The 14867-nt window shown below is 38.5% G+C and overlaps 1 protein-coding gene across 1 annotated transcript in view; it reads right to left on the reverse strand.

Moving 5' to 3' along the window:
- The window catches only part of ush2a (Usher syndrome 2A (autosomal recessive, mild)), a 210294-nt gene that overhangs the window by 120961 nt on the left and 74466 nt on the right, over positions 1-14867 (reverse strand). The window contains exons 27-33 of the mRNA XM_079853829.1: positions 14326-14602; positions 13468-13671; positions 12854-12934; positions 9899-10084; positions 7565-7678; positions 5092-5253; positions 1139-1298 (exon numbers count right to left, since the gene is read on the reverse strand). Coding sequence (XP_079709955.1) covers positions 1139-1298; positions 5092-5253; positions 7565-7678; positions 9899-10084; positions 12854-12934; positions 13468-13671; positions 14326-14602 — 1184 coding nt within the window. The remainder of the gene's footprint in view (positions 1-1138; positions 1299-5091; positions 5254-7564; positions 7679-9898; positions 10085-12853; positions 12935-13467; positions 13672-14325; positions 14603-14867) is intronic.

Here is a 14867-nt window from a genome sequence, read left to right on the forward strand (position 1 = left end):
CTTTCTGATGGGAAATGCGCCGGAGCGCTTCTGTCATCTCTCTTGGCCTAAAATAAAGTGTACATAAGTTCAGTTTCCCCATTGCCCCTTAACTCCCTTATAGTTCTCTCCTTCTATTCTCTCCTTGTCCCCTCACGTTGTTGTGTGGCATGGTGCCCTCTCCGGATAGTTCTTAAGTGATGGAGATGGGGCAGCTGAAGATGAACCTCTAAAGGCTTTCACATAGATTGCTATAGGCCTGGGGTGCAGGTTGCTGGGAAGAATCTTCTGTAGACTCCCTCCTCTCTCTCTCTCTCTCTCTCTCTCTCTCTCTCTAAGTCAAGTGGCGGGGGTCAAACGCTGGAGAAATTTCTGCATGCTAAACAGGCCGGAAGAAGGTCGGACTGTGCGTTTTCATACAGTCCAATGAGATGGTCCAGTGTGGGTGCAGGAGTTGAGCATTAGCTCCTAAATCAAGGCCTGCTCCATTGCTCCGTTCCCCTGGTCGCTCAACTGCAGCCAGAGGACACGCAAAGACAATAAGGACAAACAGCCAATGGCATGACTGGCGGAAGGGGCGTACTTTATGATTATATGGAAAACACTCAGTTGATTAATGCACCCATGCGGTGGATAGGGACAGCTTCTCAAATTTGACATACGGGTTGGTCAGATAAATCGCTCTAGTGTGAGATTTTTGTGGTGGCCACTTTTTTATTTTTTAAACAGGGTTATATTGCATCTTCAGAGGGTTACGGTTTGACATGCGGAGCTTAGTTTTAGTATAATGGTGAGGAATAACGAGACCTGAGATGTGTTTCGTCCTCTTACAGAGAGCAAATGTCCGTCACCTCATTAGCGTATCTCTCTGATAAAACATTGTCATCTAAAAGGTGAGAACAACCACCTTCACTCCTGTCCATGCCTCGTTAGTGTGCATGTGTGCGTGCCGTCCAAGGACGGGACCTAGTGAGGGTGGAATGTTTTTTTATATTTAAAAAAAAAAAGAAACTGCAGAAAAGATAAATAAATAAAACTCATAGTCTTGGAAACCAATCCATGCATAATAACATTTATAATTTAATTTATGATCATAATATTAAAAGTATTATCCTAAAGGCAAAATATTTCACTCAAAAGATTATTTTTTAATACTCACTGTATGTGGATACTGCGGGCATCCAGTACGGTCAGGATGGGTGGCTCTACATGTGTGGGGGGCAACTGACCTGTGAACAGGGTAACCTGGGAACTGTTGGTGCATCCTGCCTCAGTACAGGCACTCAACAGCAATTTATGAGGAGTGAACACACCAACATCTGGACAGAGAGAGAGAGAGAGAGAGAGAGAGAGAGAGAGAGAGAGAGAGAGAGAGAGAGAGAGAGAGAGAGAGAAACCCATGATTATCACTTTAGAAAACTCTATGAAACACGGTGAAAAAAGGAAGAAATTGATAAATATATATATATATTTTTAAAAATACAATTAGACTGGCTAAGAATGCATAATAACATTATAGTGTGATGATTATTCCACAGAAAAGTATTATTCTGTCTTCATTTTGATAAAATAGGTTTAATGTTCTGGTAGAGTTCAGCTGTTTGATTTGGGTGAATGTTAAAAAAAAATGAAATTTTAACTTAGTTATAAGTTAGTAGTTATTTATTTAATAAGATGTTCTAGTCTAGACAATAAAACTCTGTGATACAGTAGATGTTACCATAATATTATATCTTTAAAATCCTTGTAAAAAAATGTATCTGAAATTGTAAAGGGAAAGTGTGGTTGCATTATCTTTAGTTGGCATCTGTATTCCAGCTCTGTAAATGTTGACACTAACCTACAAAGATCAACCACTTCAGGCAATTCTAATAAGACCTGAAAGCTGTGATATAATCTGTCATACTGCAGTATTTTTACATGTTTGGCTTCTTTAGGTTGCTGTGATGATCAGCGAGCTCCTGGCTTTCCATTCCTCACACACAGCAGCCCATGCTTTCCACATGGCTGGAATCATTTGTTAATCATTTGTACTGGGAAACCAGAGTCGCAAACACTGGCGATGAGCGGTGCGTTTCAAAGGCTCCTCTTGACGGGAAGGAGGATCTCTCCTTGAAGCGCCTGACAGCAGTTTACTGTCAAGGAAGGAGGAATAAAAAAGGTGAGATATTCCAAAATCACAGCGGGGGCAGCTTGGAAGCTGAGCTAAGATATCCTGAAAGAAATTGGAATCCCCGGGTTTGCGCGTGGCGGGGTGAAGGGGAGGGGACGGCAGCCGCAGCAATGCGGTGCTCCATAGCTTCTTATCACATCAGACCTCTGCCTTTACAACGACCCACAATAAGTATGGGATACCCCGTCGAGCAGACTGGAAATAACATCCTGCTGCACAACGTGTCTTCTGAGAAATGCCCTCAAAGCCTTCGGTACATTTTCTGCTTTGGCTTGGGGTTGTAATACATATGTAGTCAGGCATATCTTTAGCCATTCAGAAGAGAAGCTCAGGCTGATCAAAAGGAAGGAGATGTAAACGGAGACCCCTGTGCGGTGCCTCTGAAGGTTTTATGGCTCTTTACACAAACTCAACATGATTTGTGCTTAGGTATTTCTCTTTGAGCATGGACTGAGGAAATTGACTTCAGCGTGACCTTTGTTTTTGTGGGCTCGAATGGGAGCAGCAGAAATGAGGCGAGGTTGACTGAAAAGGGAGCTCAACACCAGTAAGGTGCTGCAATAAAATGATATTCGGATACATGGACACCCCAATGATTACTCTCAGACAAGCTGTAATTTTCAATCTGGATGTGGAATAAGACCCTGCTCTCACTGATTTGTTGGTATACCATTATAAGAACGCAATTGATTTTTACTTGCTGATTATTATTTTGAAGCCATGAAACATTTGGTATCACTCTTCCTAATTAAGATGTATAAATACTTGAATCTATACTAGACCTTTAGAAATATGCTTTGGCCAAGCTCTTGTCAAGCACCTACACCTTATTATTTGCACTTACATGATGGTGTCAAATTCTTTATTGTATATAAAACACCTCTACAATATATACATTATTATATATACAAAATCTTTTTAATCATCTTATATTATATCACAATCATCTTATTACATTGTAATATAATTTTCTGTAATTTTTTTTAACAGGATGGAAGGTTTAAGTGTGGCAAATAATAAAAAATAATAATAGTTCACTTCTTAGATGATGCTTAGACTTGCTTTTGATTGCATTACTCTGATTAAAGGTGACAGTAAAGATAATTATAATATTACAAAATATTTATATTTTAAATAAATGCTATTCATTTGAACTTTCTATTCATCAAAGAATCCTGAAAAAATTCAATCACGGTGACGGTTTACACACAAATATTAATTATATGACATTTAAAATATATTAAAATTGTAATAATATTTCACAATTTTACGGTTTACTGTATTTCTGACCAAATAAATGCAGCCTTGATGAGCATAAGAGACTTCTTTCAAAAACATTTTAAAAACTCATATATACAACAAGTAAATAATTAAGGAAAATAAAGAAATATGTATTCTTATGTTAGTCACAAGGTTTGTTCTGTGCTTAAGAACTCCTTTCAATCCAGTAGTGGAAGTCTATAAGTCTATGTGTGTGTGTGTGTGTGTGTGCGGGGAGGAGGGGGCTGACATTCTGAATGATTCATCTCAGAGAGAATATACCTGTCCTGAGTGTAAATTGGCCTTTTGGGGGCTCCATATCATTTAGGCATGCTTCTCACCCCGGGTCAAGCGGCGGCTGGAGCATTGGAGCCTTTTAATAAAACATCTCACAATGTTCGTGCATTAACGCCAAGAGCAGGGGCTTCTGCTACTCGCAAAAAGAGCACGCAGGGAATAGAAAAAAGAAAACAAACAACAAACAATGGCTGGCTGTTGGCCCTGTCTCCACTGGCAAGATGAAATACAGCAATACAAGTGACGCTCTTTAGAGCTGAGCATCTGCTCCACCTATTTACTGCAGGATGTGATTAAATCAAGAGGAATATGGACAGCAATTCCCCTAGTTCATATCTGGCCCATGCGACCGCCGTGCGCTCTGATTTTTAGTTACTGAACTGCATCTTCTTCTACTGAAACAAACAGCCTGATTTGTTCTAAAGGTCAGAAAGAGTGTGAATGGTGATGTACAGCTACTGTAAATCACAACTGATTTTGGTTATCTTGAATAACATTATACACTAACTACAAGGGGTAAAAATAAAATAAAATGATTCGAAAGTGGACAAAATTACCCTTAAAATGCAAGTTATTCATTTGAAAGGATTCGCTCTGTGCAATTCTGCATTAAAGAGATAAGCAGGCCTCATAAGTACGGAGCCCCGGACATGACATGCAGGAGAAAATGTGTATATTTTGGCCATAAATTGACAATTTGTTCTCTCGTTCTTGCAAATTGTGGCCACAATTTATTTATACGTTCCCTTGTTTTAATTAAATCGTGTGCACAATATATTAATTTGTTCCCATGTTTTACTAAATCGTGCGGGTTTACAAGGGAACGGATTATTATATAGTGTGCACGATTTAATAAAAACAAGGGAATTTTTTTTTATATGTTGCGCACGATTTACTTAAAACAAGGGAACAAATTAGTAAATCATGCTGATGTATTAGCAATTTTATTTCGTATGTCATGTGCTTGGCTCCCTACATCAGGCTCCACTTCTCATCCTCACAATGACAGTTTAACATGGTTCAAAGAAACATCCCTTGGACATGTGCCAGTGGCACTTTTGTCTTTTTAAATGCTAATCATCCACTTGTTTTCTTTCTGCATTTTTCTATTCTATCATTCTTGCAATTAATGTGTAAACACGGACACAGTGGAGCACCAAGAATGTCTCCTGAAAAAGTTAGTCAACATAGCGTTGCTTTTTTTCTGTGGTAATCATTCAACGTGATGGCACAAATGTTGTTAATACAGTTTCGCTTGTAATGAACCCAGAACATTCCTTTTGTGAATGAGTAAATGTCACAAATCCAGTCAATGTGTATGTGACCTTGACTGGACACTTTCCATTCAAGCAATGGATACCAGGCAGCAAAGTCTTGCTTACCTGTGATATTAAAGCTGGTTCTGTTGCCTTGGTACACAACAGTATTGTCTTTGTAGAGGATATATTGGGTGATGATGCCGTTGGGTTTGAACGGAGGGTCCCAGTGGACAAACAGAGAGTTGGGGTTGGAGATCGCAGCAGGTGGAGAAACCTCTAGAGGAGCTATTAAAAAAGGCATTGATAAAAATATCAAACAGTTAGTTACTTATTTAGTTAAAGTGAGCAATTCATAGAGACATAAATAATAAGCTTTAAAAAATAGCATGCATTTTAGAAACCTAGGGGTGAATTCTAAAGCTCTGAAAACAAACTAAAAATATGACAATATTTTAATAATAAATGTATTTATAAATAATAAATTATTATTATATATTATACTAAATGGCTGTTTTTTTTTTTTAAAACAAGCAAATTTAAAAGTAGTTTCAAGAAGGTTTTGACCGCAATACAGTTCCATATCACTTCGCCAAATTATTTCAGTTATTTCAAAGGTCATTATTACAGCCTAAAACAGCAAAAGAACCAAAACCCATATAGACACTGAACAAGCAAATAAATATAACAAACAATAGGATGAAAATGACAAACTATTTCCATGTTTTTCCGACTACATTAATTTTTATTTATGTAAAGCACACTTTCTTTCGTCAGCTTTCTCTCCGCATACACACACATACATACACTCTCTCACAAACAGAAACATACAAGAGCACAGAAGCGTGTTGTCAGCACTGCCCGGGACTTTATCAATAAAATAGTTTCTCTAGTGAAAAGCTACATCAGTAGCAAGGTAGCAATGTTGCTGTTCTTGAAGCAGGTAAACTTGCAGCTTTGCTATTAATAGAGACGCTGCTGACAAGCACTGTTGAGAGACGCACAGAATCAGGTCATTAACACACGCTTAATCAATCTCGCTCTTTCTCTGATAACTGCATTAGTCTCCATATCAATGGCTCAAGCCTCTGTTACTAGCTTTAAAATTACGCTTTGAAATTAGCAACGGAGACATGGGATGAGATGCATAAGAATTATTCTTACACACAAAGAGCACTTATAGGATAAAAACCTGACAAATGTCTTAAAAATTAAACATCTAAACAATGTCTCGACATGTGGTAACTGCAGTATAAAGCCGAATAATGGACTCCAGGACACTAAATTATTAGAAAACTTGTTTTCAAATAATTAAATGGTCCATTGTCAATTATTCCATACTTATTTAACAGGTTAAATAATAAATAATAAGAACAAAGATTTTCATATTTTACAATGTTTATATAACGGTTTATAATTGACGAAAACATGCAATAAAAAAGAGAAATATTTAAAGTTCTGCCCTATTTCTAGGTTTTTAATCAAATGAAATACATTGGTGATGGTGACAAACAAAGACTGCCTCAATGAGCAATTTAGGTCAAACATGCTCTGAGCAAGAGTAAGTTGAGAATGAAGTTGCTTCTGTATGTGGCATTAAAACAATGTTAAAAATTTCCTTTATGGAGAATCGATACTGTAATTTGGGTTAGTAATCAAGTTCACATCAGATCGATTTTTTTTCACTCCATGATGACCCTTAATGTCATACTATCCTTTAAACAAGGCTATTTAGCCCAACTTAGATTAAAAAGCTATCTGCATTTTTCAACCTCTAGTGCAGAAAAGAGAGAAATCTGACAATTTCAGCCTGAAAGCGAGCTCATTTTATTTGGGACCAGCTCTATTTCTGCAATCAGACAGAGAAAATAATTGCTGCTGACAATTAATCTGTCTTTATACTTGCTGTTTCATGTAGGAAAAAGGCTCTCGGTCAATAGACATGACATTTTTTTTCCTCCCTGACTGAGGAAGAAGGTTCTTTGTCTTGCCTGTGCGGTCAGACAGATGTGAAGGCAATAAAGAATGAGCCTGGAAGAGTTGAAAGAGAGAGAGAGAAATGATGTTTGTCGCGGTACGCTCGCGCCACAGGAGCGCGCCTCACTGGATTGAACGAGAACGGTGGAAATGGGCCGCTTGATTCTCGATTTCATACTTTTCGGCTCCACAATCAATTCTTTTTAGCCCAAACTGTCTTCAGATTTACTTCTCTGGTTGAGTGAAATGAAGAAGCTTTCATTAATCTTTCAGATGCCTTACATTAAGACAAGGCTCTCGCATGAACAATGTAACAGCAATTAAAAATCACATTAATCTGCATTACAGCTATTAAAGATGCATGTCATTAAAAGGGAGAGGGTTCAATCACACACTTACCCTGTTCCTAAAACCACTCTCTCCAAAAAAAAAACGGGAATAAGAACGAGACGGGGAAATAAAAAAATAAATAAGACGGAGCAATTACAGCCTGGCATTGCACTTTGTCATCAAATTAGTTTGGAGTTTGCAAGCAAATGGCTCGGTACTATTTGAGCCCCTCTCGTCACTTTTATTATTCATCAAAGAAATGTGGGAGTCAGGACCTTCTAAATGACTTTACCCTCTTGTGGAGTGCTGAAGCCGGTGGCGAGCGGGCTCTCGCTGCACCCGGCCTGAGTGCACGCCGTTAGGGTAATACTGTAGCTGCTAAAAGGAGCCAAGCCACTTAAAGTGCCTGCGAAAGAAGAGAGGAAGAGAACATTTCAGAGAGCAAGAGGCAAATGTCATTCTTTTCTCTTCCATATTTCAAAAAGTGGGCCTCCCCAACTCTGCTTCCTTAAGACTTAATGCAATGGCTTTTCAAACACAGCATAATATAACCATCACTTCTGATAATAGGTCTGGATTTAAAAAGGTCTTTATTATCAAACAGTAATATCTCCTATTAATCAGACGGATGGAAAGTGATGCGGCCTTTGCTATTCAGGATATGGGACACTAATGACGTTATTTAATGGATAAAGTGGCTGATGCTATTTAAAGGGGGTTTCTTGCATGCTATGAAAGTCACTATCCAGGTCTGCTGTGATCAATATGACTGACTTTAATTCATCGCTCAGTACTTTTACTCATTAGTGGTTGTTTGTGAAGATGATCACAAAAATCGAATAACATTTTTTTATATTCTACCACAAATTCACCTGCCCCTAGATGGTTAAACCCTCATCCACCAAAAACATGAACAAAAATCTAATTAAAGTAAAAGAAAATATGACTCACACTACATTAACAATGAGAAAAAACATGGTTTGTGTCAATCACGATTAAATTTGCACCATGAAATATCAGTTACAGAGTGCATTGACCATCTAAATTAGATTGACCTTTAGAAACCAAACTTTAAAACAATAAATATAGTAAACAACAGTTCTGTTATGATTTATGATTTATATCAGAAGGCAAGTGCAGCTTTCAATTCATCTTTAGACTTTAAAACAGGATTTATATTTTTAAATTTGTCATCCAAAAAAAAAAGGCAGGATCCATTTAATGGAGTGTATGAGTGAATCTTTGGCTCGCGTCCACTGTATCCATGTAGCAGACAGATTTTGGAAGAGTTGGAAGGTAAACACCCCAGCCGAGCCATAATTGGCCAGGTAAGTGTAACTTTTTTTTTTTTTTGTCAGACGTCTTTTAATTCAATTAAGAGGCTGACCTGCTCTCCTCTCGTTACCCACTCATTTGCTTTCGGAGTTTTTATCGGCCTGTGTAATTCTGCTTTTGGTGTCACGACTATCATAAATTAGTGTGGCTTGGGCTTGCGCAGGTTGAAGCGTGCCAAGAACAAGGCAAAAAAAAGTGTCTTCTTGTTTCGCTTTGCCCGGAGACAGAATCTTACCACAGTGATTGGTCATCTGAGAACGTAATCGTTGTTTCAAGATCCTCATTTGTTCTTTGAAGTAATTTCAAGTAACCAAGCAGATTTTCAGTCTATAAACTTGCAATGTCACATAGGGAACACTGTCATGACTACAGATCGTCTGGAGTATTATTGCATTTTGCGTTTAAAGGGATAGCTCACCAAAAAAATACAATTCTGTTATTTACTTGTATGACTTTATGTCTTACAAAGAATGCTATAAAAGATGTTTAACAGAATGGCTGGGCTGCTATCTTTCATACAATGAATGCCATGCTCCAAAAAGAACAAAAAAGAACAAAAAGTATACTTATACTTACTGTGTTCATTAGCATATATAAAGTACTTGATTATAAGTTATTTGATATTACATTTAAAGTTAATACATTTTAAAGTTACTAAATAACAACATCATAACAAATGTGTAATTACTTACACAAAATATATTTAAATACATGACAAGTTTCAATAGAAATGACATTAAACAGTACTCTTTATCTATATTACAAAGACAATAGAAGTAATAATTATGAAATTACATAAAGCATAAAGATGTACTTATGTCATACGTGGGTCAAAAAACACTTACGTTCAACTAATTACTTAAATTACATTATATTTTCATTTAATTGGAAATAACATGCAGTTAGGTGCTCAAAAACATATTGCATTTAAGTATATTGTTTTAAAGTATATTATTTTTATAATAATTACTCCTGTTAAAAGCATGCAAAAGTGTACTTATATTTTACATGGGACTCCTTGGAAGAAACAAAGTCAGATGGGTTTGGAAACACATGAGGGTGAAAAAAATGATGACATTTTTCATTTACAGGTGAACAATTCCTTTAAAGGTGTTTTGGACATTTCGCACAGGTTATGGTCAGGTAAAATAATAGCCAATTCAAAATCAACATCTTATTTATTCCTTTTTTCAAGCTATTAAAATGGTACTGAGGTCTCTGAGAGCCCAAACAGAACATGAGGGCTAAAAGGTTTCAGAGCCAAGCTCCAGGCGGACGGCTTGGCCCTTACCTGTCAGGTGCTGAGAGTGGGGGAAGGTGGCGCTGATGGGGGACGAGAAGGGACGGTCCCGGCTGTACGCTTTCAGTACGTACTTCTCAATTACACCTCTGACCTCTGCTGGCTCCTCCCAGCTCACCTCCACGCTGGAACCATTTACACTCTCAACTCTGGAGGGAGGCAGCACACTTTGTGGAACTGTACAGGAAATAATAGGTGAGAGAGACACGTGGAGAAGGAGAGAGAGAGAGAGAGAGAGAGAGAGAGAGAGAGAGAGAGAGAGAGAGAGAGAGAGAGAGAGAGAGAGAGAGAGAGGCAAAGTAAGGGGGAGGAGAGGAACGAGAGTGTGAGAATCCAATTGGGAAAGAGAGAAAGTGTGTGTCAGGCCAAAGAAAAGCAGCACACACATTTCTCACTTTTAATAGACACAGTAAATCATATCTAACCATTAGCATAAATACAATTTATTAGAGTTGTAACTTTTTCAGCACTGATTTAATATGACTGTACATCCAGCGTTCATTCCGGGCTATATTTCACACCCATCAAGCGACGGCTTGCTTTCTCTTCAGGATTCACATTTTAGGGGGCATAAATAAAACAGTCAAACATATGCAGAAATGCAACAAGCATCATTTATGATGTGTCACGGACTATAGAATCTCTTTAACACTCGTTTATACAGTCAAAACAAGCCAGACAGCAGATGTGTGTAATATATCCACCACTGGAAAGCTGGTCTGACCTATAATGTGGTGTACACAAATTTAAGTAGGAAGTCTTTGCGATTCATCATCTGTACCAACAGGGTTGGTATTACAAATTACAAAGGTGTTTTTAACCAAATAACACTGCTGTTGAACGGCAGAAAGCAAATGTGTAACTACACAGAGAGCGGAAAAGAAATCTGACAGAATTAATGTAATTAAAGACAAAATGAAATCAAAATGACCCTATTAGCATTCTTAAAGCACATTCCTGCTGCTATTGAGAACAATTCATCTGGGTATGTTACTTCAAAGGAAATACATAGTTTTTCTACTTAAACTTTATTCAAAATGAACTGACTAGGAAATAACTATAGCTATTTCAGGGCACTGATTTGCAATCAGTGATGGATAAGTTCCTGATGGATAAAATCAAGTCCTGTTCTATACGTTTCCTTCATATCCTGTTTCAATCAGAAATGCATCAAAATGGGTTGCAAAAGATAAACTTTCCATATTAGGTGCACTGAAGTAATTGTTAAAGATGTCATTTATAACCATTAAAACATGTACAAGCGTTTCATAGCCCAATTTAGCTTTCAAAGTCTAATTCTTTGTTTTGTGCTTAATTATGCACAATTAATTTAATTACATATATTTAATCACTTAAGCATCATTTTACATATCTGAGCCTCTTCGTTTCAATATGGACACCATCAACCTCCTCTCTCTTTCTCTCCTCCACACACCGTCTTCATCTGTAATAAGGCAGTGTGTGTGATGCATGCTCCTACAGAGAGCTTCACGATAAGCAATCTCCAAGCAGATCTCATCTCCTTGACTGCTACATATATTGTACAGATAAGAATAAAATGGGTTGGCCTGAAAACTATGAGACAAACAAATATCAGTGTAGAGCCTGTAGTGCAGGCTAAGTTGAAGGCCTTTTTGTCTTAGGTGAGGGAGTAAGAGTATGTGTGTGCTCTGTATAAATGACAGTTAAGTATGAATAGTAGCCAGAATACACTACATTTTTTGAAAACTGTAATTATTGAGCAAAACTATAGTATAAACTGTACATTATGTATTTACCTACAGTAATTACATGTTATTGTAAATTACTGTACGTTACCATTCAAAGGTTTGGGGTCGGTACGATTTTTAAAGGGGGGGTGAAATGCTATTTCATGCATACTGAGTTTTTTACACTGGTAAAGAGTTGGATTCCCATGCTAAACATGGACAAAGTTTCAAAAACTAAGTTGTACGTTTGAAGGAGTATTTTTGTTCCAAAAATACTCCTTCCGGTTTGTCACAAGTTTCGGAAAGTTTTTTTCGAGTATGGCTCTGTCTTACGTAAGATAGGGCGGAATTTCCTTATATGGGTCCTAAGGGCACTTCTCCGGTAAGATCGCGGCCGCGCGCACACTCGTAGACCAGAGCAAGAGAGTGAAAGCAGTTCGCCATCAAAGCGCCCTGCCCGGCTTTTGGGAAGTCAATGTCACCAAAGAAGTGTGTTTTTGGTTGCCAGGGCAAGACAACCCTGCACAGATTCCCAAAGAACCCAGCGTTAAGGAACCCGTGGCAGTTTGTTTTCCTGAGCATAAACGGAGTTGTGTAAGACTTTTGTTCCCTGCATTTCGACGATGATTGTTTTATAAACAAAGCCCAGATCTACGGATTTGCAGATCGTCTAATGCTTAAGGATCGAGCAGTCACAATGATAAAGGTTCGCGGCCGTGCGTTGGAACCGGACGGTGAGTAAAACTGTTTGTTGAACAAATGTCTCTGTGTGTTGTCACTAGCTTGGCGCGTTAGCACAGCTAAGCTTCGCCCACACGGCCCGCCCCCAGCCGCTCGGTTTTTTCCGGAAAGACTCGGTACAGCCTATCTTTATGTTAAAAATTTAATAAAACAAAATACTTTTTGGAGATATGAAGGATGCAATATTACTCTATAGGTACTCAAGATTAACAGGAGATTGAGTGAAAATGAGCATTTCACCCCCCCTTTAAAATGTTTTTGTAAGAAGTCTTTTACGCTCACCAAGGCAGCATTTATTTGATCAAACAAACAGTAATATGAAATATGAAATATTATTATTACAATTTAAATAATTCTATTGTAATATATTTTAATATATTTTTATATATATATATAATCTCATTAGGGTCAGTGCATGCATCAGACTGCAGGATTCTACCAATGAGATCCAAAGCCTAACTAATGATATTTGACTACCTATTGGCACCTGTCCTACCTGTCTCTCTGCTGCGTCCCCGCTGCCACGGCCCGGCTGTCCAACCTCCGTCTCCCAATGCCATTACTCTGTACAAATACTCTGTATACAAAGAGAGAACAAAATAAACAATTTAAAAAGAAATGTGCTTTCTCAAGACAATTCAATATAAAAAAAATAGCTTGATGTATTGACAATTTGAGTTCTTTCAGTGAATATTTATCTTGGTGAGAAAGTCAATAAGTCTGTTGCGCAAACGCAAAAACGGTTTCTCGCTCCAACTCCATCACTCAAAAGAGAGGTACCTCGGCTATATTTGTCCGTGTGCATTAGCTAAGGTGCAGTTCTCAACAGTTTTTCAGTATTGCTGATGAAGGGGACTGTTTTAGATATGACCTCTCTGTGCCCCTGGTGTCGTGTCTGCGTCCATTGCTGGACTGGACATATTATGTTGTTCTTCTGTTTGGTCTTTACAATAACAAACTCCAAGCAGAAAGGACAAATCAGGCCAAACAATCGCCTGACACAGAGGCAAGGCAGGCAACACGAGGCCAAAATAGCTGCGGGTCAATGAGGCTTGGCTACTGCGCTGGTGGGGATTGTGCTTGCGAAAAGGGGTCGGATGCTGCTTTTACCCGTGAAGGGCTGCAGTGTCAGGTCCTCTGTGCTCCTGTCTCTGCCCGTGTACACCAGAATGGAGTCGTTTCCCCTGCAGTTAACGCTGGTGTCAGCTGACAGGCATCCATCCAGATTGACTCTGACAGCACTGCTGGACACGGCAGCCAAGCTTACGACAGGCCCGCGTGCGAATCTAACATCCCTGATGCAGCCGCCAAAACCTGCAGAGCAGCGCAGAAGAGGATGAAAGAGAGACAAAGAGAGAAGGAGAGACAAAGAGAGAAAGATGTTTGAGCCAGATTCTGAACTGGTCTGATTTGTCTGAAACAATAAAAACTGTCTAGTAAACTCCAGATAGACTGAGTACATGAACATTTTTATCAGTTGTGCCATTTTGAAAGCATGATTCTCTAATTATATGGGTCCAATGTTTTGTTATTTCCTGTTAACCTATAGGTCCTTTATCAGAGAAATATCTTTGAAATGTATTATCAGAGGGGACTTCCAATATATATATATATATATATATATATATATATATATATATATATATATATATATATACACACACAGTATACAAAGTTTTTTTTTTCTTTTTCTTTTTCTTCATGGTGATGTGAGGCTTGTTGTATGTACAAGTCTGGGTCTGGCAGATGCCAGGAGAATGTTACCTGCCAGACTGATAGGTGTGGAAGAACTTGACTGGCCTGCACAGAGCCCTGACCTCAACCCCATCTAACACTTTGGGATGAACTGGAACGGCGATTGCGAGCCAGGCCTTCTCGTTCAACATCAGTGCCTGACCTCACAAATGACCTCCACTGGATGAATGGCCAACAATTCCCACATATACAAATAACCTGCAAGTGTCTCACCGTGCAGAAGGCTGTGCTTGTTCAGTGCTGGGTGCACTACTCCAGGTGGGACTCCCCCTACATAGAGCGGAGAGCTGATAGTCAGAGGGCCACCCATGCCCTTCCTTTCCTGTTCATACACGTCATTGAGGCCAGCGCTCGCTAACAGGCCTCTCTTCAGCACACTCAAAGTGTTCCAGCCCCCGTCACAGTAGGACAGGCCCACCCATACGCTCAACTCTGCCGTCTGTTCACCCCAGCGCAACAGCCAGAAGAGAACTCCACCCTGCAGCTCCGCCTGAATGACACACACAACTGTTACAATGATGTCTTGAAACACTACATATTAATTTCATCTTATTTGTGTAATTATATATTACATGATTGTTAAAATTAATTAATTTAATTAATTGCAATTAATTAAGTACTAGCAGAAACCTTCAACATTGAGGTGGTACTTGAATTTCTCCAACAACAGTTTTAAGCACAGGTCAGGGGGCTTAACTAATTGTGCTAAATTAATTAGTATTTTTTGTTAATTATTTATAATTTATTGCACTAAA

The sequence above is a fragment of the Squalius cephalus genome (genome assembly GCF_949319135.1).
Source record: "Squalius cephalus genome assembly, chromosome: 20".
NCBI lineage: Eukaryota > Metazoa > Chordata > Actinopteri > Cypriniformes > Leuciscidae > Squalius > Squalius cephalus.